The sequence below is a fragment of the Triticum dicoccoides genome, chromosome 5A (assembly GCF_002162155.2).
Source record: "Triticum dicoccoides isolate Atlit2015 ecotype Zavitan chromosome 5A, WEW_v2.0, whole genome shotgun sequence".
Classification (NCBI taxonomy): domain Eukaryota; kingdom Viridiplantae; phylum Streptophyta; class Magnoliopsida; order Poales; family Poaceae; genus Triticum; species Triticum dicoccoides.
The window spans coordinates 685,863,210-685,874,397 of NC_041388.1; the positions used below are offsets into that span (position 1 = coordinate 685,863,210).

General features: G+C 53.4%; 1 protein-coding gene across 1 annotated transcript; it reads right to left on the reverse strand.

Annotated features, from left to right (window-relative positions):
• Positions 1-2,836: 2,836 nt before the first annotated feature.
• Positions 2,837-3,855, reverse strand: LOC119298437. Its single transcript, XM_037575838.1, has 2 exons — positions 3,759-3,855; positions 2,837-3,683 (listed from the first exon to the last, which is right to left on the reverse strand). Exon 2 carries the CDS (start codon positions 3,509-3,511, stop codon positions 2,870-2,872), a length of 642 nt encoding a protein of 213 aa, XP_037431735.1. The 5' UTR covers positions 3,512-3,683; positions 3,759-3,855; the 3' UTR covers positions 2,837-2,869.
• Positions 3,856-11,188: the final 7,333 nt, after the last annotated feature.

The following is an 11,188-nucleotide window of genomic DNA, read 5'->3' on the forward strand; positions in this document are numbered from 1 at the left end:
GACTGGATCCAGTCTCCTTGGACCCAGCCTTTCGGCAGGCGGGATCTGGACGAGGACCCTCCGCGGCTGGTGGATCTCCCCTTCGCCTTCTCCGACGCCGACGCCTTCTTTGCACGCTCCAGCGCCGCCGTCTTCTCCTTGGCCATGGTCGCCGGCGAGATGCGCGAAGGGAAGTGGTGCGGGGGTGAGAGCGAGCGCGCTGAGCAGGGAGGAAGGAAGCAGAGAGAGGGGGAGAATGCTAAGGCGCAGCACAGAAATCCTCGCCGGGCACATTTATAAGGTCCCTTCCGAGTGGATGACAGGTGGGCCCGGTCGATCTAATCATATCTGGAACAGTTATGCAGACGGGATACGTGGCGAAAAAGGCGGCGCGGAGATCGAGGCGTCCATGCCCCGTCCCATCCGAACGCCGCGGTCCGCCCCGCTTCGCGCGCGCCCCAAAATTTCGCATCCCGCGGAATCCGCGAGCAACAAATCAGTCTGTCAGGCGCGGTGTTTCCGGCGATCCGTCGCTCGGAGATCGTCGAAGCCTGAAAGATCACTCGACGCAAAAAACAGAATGGATCAAGTCGACTGAAGGCAAGTTGTTTCCTGTCGACAAAGGGATTCTTTGGTCCAGAACAGCGCACAACCAGAGCACAAAGATTAATCGGAAACGACATCAACTCCTTCTTCACTCGAAGCCTCAATCCATTCGGGGGCTAATGATGGGGTTATGTACCTAGGGTAGGGTCATGGACCTGATCCAAGTAACTTACCCCAGGACATCCTTAGAAGAGGTCGCCTTCCAGTCGACCAACGAGGATTCACTCGACTGGCCTGAAGGACTCGACCACGAAGACTCACTCGACCACCAGGAGGTCAAGAGGCACTCTGCACTGCAACGGCCTGTAATCAAGTAGGCTTTATGATAGTAAAGGCACTTTATGTGGGGCGTTACCAGTAACGCCCCAGACTTAACTCACCTTAAACCCTCTCCTGCGTGGGCTGGCTAGGGTCCTGGCGCACTCTATATAAGCCACCCTCCTCCACAGGCAGAGGGGTTCGGCACCTTGTAATTCATACATTCGTAATCCACTCGACCGCCTCCGGGCTCCGAGACGTAGGGCTGTTACTTCTTCCGAGAAGGGCCTGAACTCGTACATCCTTTGTGCTTACAACCTCTCCATAGCTAGGACCTTGCCTCTCCATACCTACCCCCCACTCTACTGTCAGGCTTAGAACCACGACACCTGGGGCCATGTCTATGGTAGTGTTTTCCGGTCAGAACACGGGTGCACGGGTCAACAAACAATCATCCCATAACCCTTCGATGTCGCCGCCGCCCAACACCGGCCGTCTCGCGCGACAGATCGAGGGACGACCAGACGAGGAGGAGCAAGTATGCAGAGCAAGGGACGAGCTTTCCGCGGTTTTCCGCGGTTCAGCTTCAGCGCGTACATGCAGGAGCCCTCGCTGTTCCTGTCCAGAGGCCACGGGATCGACCGGCTTTGGGGCTGCTAAGAAACAACGGTGGCGGCAACCTGGTGCTACTATGTACATAATCCATCTGATCCCGTTCGAACTCACCAAAGAGGTTGGCAACAAGATCAGTTGATAGCCGCAACACAGAGCCCGTCACGGTAGGTGTTTGTTCGTGTGGCCTCCGTGATGGCGGTGGCTTCCGCCAACACCGGCGTGATGTTCCCTCTTGCGAGCTCCACGTCCAAGCTCTGGAAGGCCCTTCCTTCTTCTACTAGAGGAAGCAATGCTAAAGTGTTGGCCTGAATGGGGAACACGAGCTACCTCAACTTCGAGTCTACCGTCTGGAACGACGACGCTGTCGGCGCAAAGCTGGAGAGTGCGGTGTTTTGGTCTGAGTGTTGCGTATACGCGGTCGTTGAGTGGGTACTGTAAGTTCAGTTTGGCCCAGTCGCCGGAAGTGTCCTAGAGTAAATTCTACAAATCTCAGTACACGACACTGGCCCTCGCCGTCACGACGGCGGCCGACTAATCTTCGTGAACGGTGATGGTGGCCGACGCAATTCCCATGCCCGGCGTAGAGGCGGTTTCTAGCACAGAGCACATGATGGCCGTCGGCTTGACTCCCTCCAATGAGAAGCGATGCCGACCGCACGGCTCCCTCCAGGGCGAATGAGATGGCCTTCGACTTGGAGCGTCCTACCGCATGACACACTCTAGCCTGAGGCAGCCGACAGCACAGAAATCAGGCAGAGGCTGCCCACGAAGCGGAGCCACAACTAACTTACAAGACTTTACAACAATGAAGGAGATAGGCCACTCGCTTTCCACAAATCTCGCTTTCATGTGTTCGGCTTCACAATGGTCCTGGTTCGGTGTCCACTGGCTTTCACGTGTTTGGGTGCACATGCCTGTGTGACCTCTCCTTGCTGTTGTTTTCAGTGTCGACGGCACCCCCTTGACTACGAAGTCGCCTAGAGCTTCACTGCCTTCTAATTGCCAATACACCATATTGGCAGAATATTACCGAATCTGCTATGCAATGTGAATTTTTTCTAACTAGCGAATTCATGTATGTGTTACTATTGCAAGGCTACAATTGACGGAGTCATCTGGCTCTATGGCCCCGGTGGTAGGGCTAGAGGAGACTCCATGGCACATGGTTCCATCCGCATGGATCCGTCCACCGGCGAGGATCTCGGGCCAGGCCAACGAGTCAAGCTCTGAATTTGGGCCAGTCGTCATGACAAAAAATTCCCATGATGCACTATGCTTAGATATAACATTCAGTTTTCTCCCGTTGCAACGCACGGGTATTTGTGCTAGTAAAGCAAAAATAAACATCTCCCCAGATCCCCCCTCCAACTAAAAGAAATGAACAATTGAATTGGATTGAGTTAATGAAAATTTACAAATACTTGTTCATTACTCCACATACAAGACACATCAAATGGAATCTGTGGCGCACGCATTTGGAATCAAAAGAACGCAAACAAGCAAAGAAAACATAAACTAGGCATTGTCCATGGCGGCTGGTCTGATCGGGATTCCCGGGCTGGGCCTCAACATCGTTGCCACCTCCAAAGTACTTCTTCGGCAGGAGCTTCCTGGCCTTGTTAAACACGATGTCGAACGACAACAGCCCGTGCAGCGCAATGAAGACGACCACGATGGCTACGAGCGCGATGACGTAGCCAGACGTCTCCCAGTCCCTGCAGCTGCCGGCGGCGTACGCGCCAAGCAGCCCGAGCAGGTCCAGCACCACGGCGGTCTGCAACGTCCGCAGCGGCGCGCCGGGCTGCTGCTTCTTCAAGGTGCGCTGCAGCAGCAGCAGGATGACGGCGATAGAGGCCACAAAGGAAGTCGCGTTGCAGTAGAAGAATGCTTGGTACCGTGCAGCGTTGAAGTCAAGCAGGATCGGGTTGCCAGCTACGGTGGGCGGGTGTGCCGATGGGGACGGCGACGGGGTATCGTCGTCACCCCACATGCCTCCGGGACGCGCGAGACCCGCCTGGTACATCACGCTGGCCTCGAGGATGCCAAGCAACATCAGGTACTTGCGCTTCAGGTACCTCTCGCTTCAAAACCGGAAGATCTAGAAGCGTGAGGTGGTAAATGGCAATGGTAGTGAGCACGGCCTTGATCAAAATAATGCGCCCCAGCGTAGCCACATGCATCGACGACCAAGGCGGAAGCTTGCCTGCCACCTTGTCCTCCAAATACTGAAAATGGATGCACTTTAGTCTTGTGACCGACAATAGAAGACCATGATATCGCATGGAAAAAGTAGTACGGACTGCCGTGAAGGCCGGTAGAATGTTGTCAAGGTCAAGGCTTGTTGCATCCTTTTTGTGGTCGGCCCATCCGTGCATCCTTGTATGCAGATGATGCTGCCATCTTTGTGGCGCCGATCAAGGATGATCCTACTTTGCTTCGACTTTGAGCTCCTTTGAGGAGGTTACTGGCCTGGTCACCAACTATGCCAAAAACCTTGTGGCCCCTATTCGCTGTGGCAACATCGACCTTGTCCCAGTCCCAGTAGACGTAGCCATCACTGTCGCCGCAGATGTTCGACGTGGGCAGGCAACCGCCCTCCCCACCGAGCCTCCCGCTCCCACAGCACGCGCTGGTCGCGTTCACGAAGCCGGCAGCCTGCGGGTTAGCGATGAGGGCTTGTCTGTGGGCGAAGCCGTCGGCGAGTGAGTAGGCGAGGCCCGGCAGCCTGGGCGCTAGGTCGGCGAGGAAGAACTTGAGGGCGCCATTGAATCCGGCCGCGAGCTCGTTTACGCCGTCGTTGCATGCGCCCCTTGCGTCGTGGGCGCGGACCATTGGCAGACATCCGGACAGGCCCACGTTGATGATGGCGATCTTCCTCGCGCCCATCATGTACAGATCCTGTGTGCCGGCAAACAGAGATGGTTGGTGCCCATGATGAATCAAGGAACCCGTCTCTTTTGTACGACTACCTAACATAGCAGCTGGCTGATCTCGATATGGTGCCGGCCACGAAACGACTTGACTGTTTGGTAATTCTAGCTATGAGCTGGACTGGAGTAATAATGCAGGATGGATGTTGAACGACGCAAACAAGTAGGAGTATACTCTACTTTGAACGAGTGGAGGAGGCGGTACCGTGATGGTGGCGGAGTAGTTGGAGATTAGGCTCTCTACGGCAGCTTTTAGCGACAGATAAGCCGGAGGGCTCCTCTCGAACCCCAGATTCTTGGCTGCATACATGAGTAACATCACCAACTAACATATCATCATTTTTCTACCAACAAATGATATGATCAACTGACCGACGTACCAATGAAGTCGGCCACATTGTAGCCATTGCTGAACCTTCCGGAACCCCAGATTCTTGGCTGTGGTGGATGTGTTTGTATCGGTTGGTTCTTGTGATATTGCTTTATATATAAAGTGGAGAAATCCAACGCTTTTACCCGGCGCGACAGCCAAAACTTAGGCCGGTCACGCGGGAATTACGCGAACTGCACAGATCTGGTGCTGCTTCCTTCACAAAATTTTATTTTCCCCTCCCCTCGTTGTGGTCCTGCGCAGCTTACCTCCCCCAACCTTGTCTTCTTCTTCTCCCAACCCCTACTTCCTTGGCGAAATTTCCTTTCTCCTCCCCTCCATTCCTTTTTCTTCTCTGGCGAGGCAGGCTCCGAGGCCCGGCCATGGGGATGCTACTCTTGTTGCTTGGATTGTTAAACTGTATATTGTTAGGATATAGGAGGTTGTTAATATTGTATCTATCTCCTGTATCCTAGCAATATACAGTTTAACATGGATTGCTTCGCCGGCCAGCTAAGGAGGGGAGGCGCTGCTGCAGGGGGAAGACAGAGGGGGACGACGGCACTGCCGCCAGGGTATGGTGAACTTTGGCGACGACCATGGGGGATGTGGTGCTGCAACCAGCAGTAGGTTTTGCTGGAACCGACCGCCAACAATGCTGGCACCTTCCTGGCGTGGTACTCCAAGCAGCAATCATTTTTTGCTAGAACTAGCCGGGGCGGCGGTGCTGGAACCGGCCTGGCGCGGTGCTGCGACCGGTAGTCAGAAATGCTGGAACCAGCTTCACTGCATGCTGGAACCAAACAACCAGAGTGCTACCTTGGGCTAAAGGCGTAGTCCTGCCGGCCGACGAAGGTGTTGCAACTGGCGATCTATGATGCTACCACCGACATGCCGAGATGCCACAACAGGCGTGGTGAGGTGTTGGCCGCTCAGCGACTGGGCGGTGCTACAACTTGCATCCGAACATGCTACGACTAGTGATCCCAAGTGCTACAACCGGCAGTAATTTTTGCTACGATGACCGCGGTGACCACGTCCTCAAAATGCTACAACCACTGTTGCTAGATGTTGGAACCATGTCGGAAGATGCTGGAGCCATGGTGACCAGGAAACCACCCACGCTGGACCATGGGACGGTGGTGACGATAGCAAGCCTCGATGGCGAGGCGAGCCAGGTAGAGGAGATCGGACATGGAGGGCCAGGGGCGAATGCTGCAACGGGTCACCGGCGAGCTGCAACGGGTTCACGGCGACCGAGACGGTGACCATGCAGTGCTGCAACCTAGACCCGAGGAGCTGCAGCATCGACTTTTTTTTGGCCGGAACCTATGACCGCGGCAAGCACGACGGCCACCACTACGAGCACGACGAGCGGGGGTGGTGGCGCAGGGCAGCTCATTGTGGGGGAGGAGAGGGGTGCGGGAGAACTAACGCGAGAAAGAAGGAGGGGACGACGCGGTGAGGATGGAGAGGGGAGGGGCTGAATCGCGTAGTCTCACTAGTAGAAAGACGACTTTTAGTATCGATCCGTAAGGACCTTTAGTACCGGTTCTGGAACCGACACTAAAGAGTGGGGACTAAAGGTCCCCCCTTTAGTCCCGGTTTAACACGGTCCGGGACCAAAGGCCCACCATGTGGCACGAGGAGCGCCGTGGTCCGAGGGACCTTTAGTACCGGGTTTTTTCTGATTTATTTTTGAAATAAAGCAAAAACAACCCGTCTACTGGGCCGGCACGGCCTGCATACGACTAGAACCCAACCTCTAGTTGGGCCAGGATGCAGGCCCGTACGGCCCAGTAGGCCTCACGGGGCAGAAGACTTGCAATAGGCCCACAAAGGCCTGCTTAGAGAGGAGCTCGACACGGTAGCCGCGGCGGGGCTTATAAATCGGTGCGAGCTCCTCTCAACTAACGAGGTGGGACTAAACATTGTGCACTGCGAGCGGCAGCGCACCACCTTTAATACCGGTTGGTGGCTCCAAGCGGTACTAAAGGGGGGGGGGTCTTTAGTATCGGTTGGAGCCACCAACCCGTACTAAAGGCCGCCACCTTTAGTACCAGTTGGTGGCTCCAACCGGTACTAAAGGGGAGTCTTTAGTACTGGTTGGAGCCACTAACCCGTACTAAAGGCCACCACCTCTTTAGTACCGGTTCATGGCACGAACCGGTACTAAAGGTTCGCCACGAACCGGTACTAATGAGCGCCGCCCGCCTAGTCGTTGGAACCGACACTATTGGTCACATTAGTGCCCGCTCAAATACAAACCGGGATTAATGAGCTAAACATTTGACCTTTTTTCTACTAGTGTCTGGGACGCACACATCGTGTGGCCGCGGCCGCGGTGCAACTGCCCGAAACTTTAGGCCGGCGCATCGGCGCCTAGTACCGCCCTCTATATATTATGGGAAGCTACGATGTGTAAGCAACGTGTGTGATTCGTTTCCAAAAGAAGACACCTAGGGGCAATATCTCCATTGCCATGATTCCCGACAGGAATGAGCACAACACACGGCGGCTGGACTAGACAGATCGTGGCCTCGTGGGTATATATATCAGTCTTGCTAAGTCTTAGTCAATTAAGACTTAACGAAATCTCAGTCGATGCTATAATCATGAGATTTTATATTAAGATCCGTGTAACATTTTATTTTTAGTATTTTTTTCTCTTACATCTTATGTCATTTGTCTGAGACTTGATTAAATTTCAGTCGACTAAGACTAGACACCTAGCCACACTTTATAGATATCACTGCCCGTGTTCCCGACCGGAAATCATGACGACGGAGCCAACGAGGACATTGAGTTCCTTTGGAAGTGGGGCAAGTACCTGCTTCTCCTAGCCACGCTGGTCGCTAGCGTCAGCTACGTGGCCGGCCTCAACCCGCCGGGCGGCATCAGGCCCAAGGATGGAGGCAACGCCCTAGAGTACCGCGTCCGCGCTGTCCGGCCGTACCCGCCGGCGCCGGTAGCGCCGGCACCCGCGGTCTACCCGTTCCGCGTCGGCGACCCGGTGCTCGTGCACACCTACTCGTGTCGGTACATCGCTTTCTTCTACTGCAACGCGACCCCCTTCGTGGCGTCGCTGGTCATCATCATGTTCCTGCTGGACTAGCGCATCAGCGGCAACCGCGTCGGCCTCATCGTGCTCCGCTCCGCCATGCTGCTCAACCTGCTCGCGCTCACGGCCGCGTTCGCCACGGGGAGCTGCCGCGACGTGGTCGCCTCCATCTACGTGTCCGCGCTCTTTGGCCTGGGCTTCACCTCCGTCGCCGTCCACGTCTACGTGGAAACGCGCCGGAAGGAAGTACCGGTGGACTCGTGTGCTTGGAGGAGCCCCGAGGAGGAGAAGCGCCTCAAGGAGGGGCGCAAGTTCCTGCTGCTGCTCGCCACCTTCGCGGCGCCGCTTTCGTACATCGCGGGGCTAGCGCCGCCGGGAGGCTTCTGGAGCGAGACCAGGCCGGGGCACCGCACCGGCGCCCCGCTGCTGCATGACGGCCCCTACAAGATCTGCTACCACGTGTTCTTCTACGCCAATGCCAACTTCTCCCTCGCCATCATCATGCTGCTCATGAGTGTTGGAATTCTGCTAGTAGGCCTTTGGCCCAAAGCCCAACTAAAATTCTGAAATTCTTTTGGCCCATTCATGCACACATGTGAGTGGAGTGAGTGAGGCTAAAGCTTAGTCCCACCCCGGAAGTTGAGAGAGAGTTGCACCTCTTTATAAGGTGAGCTCTTCTACCACTTGTATGAGCATGAGAAGAGGAGACTTACACGCGTGCTCCTCCTCCACGCCTCGTCACGACGCGCCGTGGGTTGCGGGATTGAGCCGAGCCGAGGACAGAGCTATGCACGTTGTCTATATTTTTGCTGCATGGGAAAATTAATGAGTCATTAATTAATAATTAACGGACGCGTTAATTACTGAACCGTTTCCAAATCTTTTGGATCGTGACGACTCGGACGTGGGGTTTACTCCCACGACCTACCCGGCCCGCACTATATAGTCAGGCAGACGTCTACCCTAGCCGCTGCCGCTTCGTATGGTTTCTCACCATCGTTCCAGATCATTGCGCCGCCAAGCAAGTCTTCTCCATCCCTCCTTCCGGCGTGCACCGCGAGAAGGGACAGCAGGCCTCCGGAACCCTGCCTCTCGTGATCCTGTACGGGAGAGGGACGATCAGGTTTTTGGGGAGCGCACTCGCGCGACTGCTGCCAGCAACGACTTCGCGAACGACGACTTCTTCCCCGACCCCGGCAACCTCGTCCTCGACGACATGGGCGACAACGTCAACGCCGGCGGTGCTGCACCCGCTGCACCGTATGTGATTCTATCCTTCCTGTTCGAGATCGTGGTAGAATTCATGCTTCTAGTATGTGCCCTAGATGTGATATGTTCATCTGCTATGCTAGTTCGCATGATTAGTTTAATCTCTGCTGTTGTGGTCATAATTTATCTTCTGTTTATTCGGATTAAATCTCGTAGTAATTTGCTTATATTTCCAACAATCCAAAAACCTGATGATAGGCAATTTACTCCGAGTGGTTTTGCTGCGCATCTGAAGCCGCCTGCCTTTAAGGGGGCGCAATATAAGAGGTGGCGCACGAGAGCGGTCTACTGGTTTCAGACCATGGGCTGCTATGATGCCACCAAGGGCAAGCCTGAGGGCGATCTTAATCCAGCACAGTTGGAAGCTTTTGAGAAGATCGATACCCTCTTTAAAGGTGCTCTTCTGAGTGTTCTTGATGACTCTATTGTGGATTCGTATATGTCGTTTGACAACGATAAGGACATGTGGGCTGCGCTCGAGGCCAAGTTTGGTGCCTCAGGCGCCGACAGCGAGTTGTATGTCATGGAGCAATTCTATGACTACAAGATGACTAATGAGCGCCCTGTTGTACAGCAGGCTCATGAGATACAGTCGCTCGCAAAAGAACTTGAGTACTTCAAGTATGTGTTGCCGGAGGCATCATTGCCAAGCTTCCACCTTCGTGGAACAATTTTGCTACTTCCCTGAAACACAAGAGACAGGAGTTTTTCGTTGTGGACCTCATTGGTACTCTTGATGTTGAAGAGAAGGCGAGAGCAAAGGACACACGTGCTCGAGTTGCTGAGGGAGGTTCTAGTGCCCACATGGTACAGAAGAAGAATTCCCAGCCCAACAAGTTAAAAAACAATAAGAACAAAACTCAGGGCAAAGGCAAGTTTGATACAAAGAACAAGCCATCACATTCTACCAACTTCAAGAAGAATTCTCATAAGAAGGGGAAGGGACTTTGCCATGTCTGCGGTGATCCTAATCACTGGGCTCCGAAGTGTCCTAACCGCTTTGAGGAGCGCGAACATGAGAAGAGCGGCAAGTCCGCTAATGTTGTCATCGGTGATACTGATATGAAGGAATCAGGGTACGGTATTTTTCCTACCATCCTTTCAGTATTTCAATCCCCTGATTGGTTAATTGACACCGGTGCCAATGTACATGTTTGTGCTGACGCCTCCATGTTTTCTTCTTACCAGGCAGCAGGGACTTCACCCGTGCTGATGGGGAACAGGTCACATGCCATCGTTCGAGGTGTTGGTACGGTCGATCTGAAGTTTAGTTCGGGGAAGACTGTGCGTCTGAAGAACGTTCATCATGTGTCGTCCATCAATAAAAATCTCGTTAGCGGTTCCCGTTTATGTCGAGATGGTTTTAAGTTGGTTTTCGAATCCAATAAAGTTGTAATTTCTAAGTGTGGACAATTTGTTGGAAAAGGCTATGAGTGCGGAGGCTTGTTCCGCCTATCTTTGTCATATATTTGCACTAAAGTTATTAATAATGTTTGCCACAATAATGAGTCTGATATTTGGCATTCACGACTCTGTCATATTAACTTTGGTTGCATAACGCGGTTAGCCAATATGAATTTAATTCTGAAAATCTCTACTGTCAAAGGCTCCAAGTGCCAATTATGTGTGCAAGCTAAGCAACCTCGCAAGTCCCATAAGACTGCAGAGGCAAGAGACTTGGCGCCACTAGAGCTTATACATTCTGATCTTTGTGAGATGAATGGCGTGTTGACAAAAGGTCGAAAGAGATACTTCATGACGTTGATTGATGACTCCACTAGATATTGTTATGTCTATCTTCTGAAATCAAAAGATGAGGCTTTGACTTTCTTTAAAAACTATAAAGCTGAGGCAGAGAACCAACTTGATCGAAAAATTAAACGGCTTAGGTCCGATCGTGGTGGAGAGTATTTTTCCAATGAATTTGATCTGTTTTGTGCGGAACATGGTATAATCCATGAGAGGACGCCTCCCTACTCACCCCAGTCAAATGGGGTAGCCGAAAGAAAGAACCGAACTCTAACTGATATGGTTAACACCATGTTAGACACTTCGGGTCTATCCAAGGAATGGTGGGGGGAGGCGCTAATGACTGCGTGT

Bases quoted from the DNA above. Each gene is read 5' to 3' on its own strand.
- LOC119298437 (XM_037575838.1), bottom strand. From the start codon at position 3,511: ATGTTGCTTGGCATCCTCGAGGCCAGCGTGATGTACCAGGCGGGTCTC.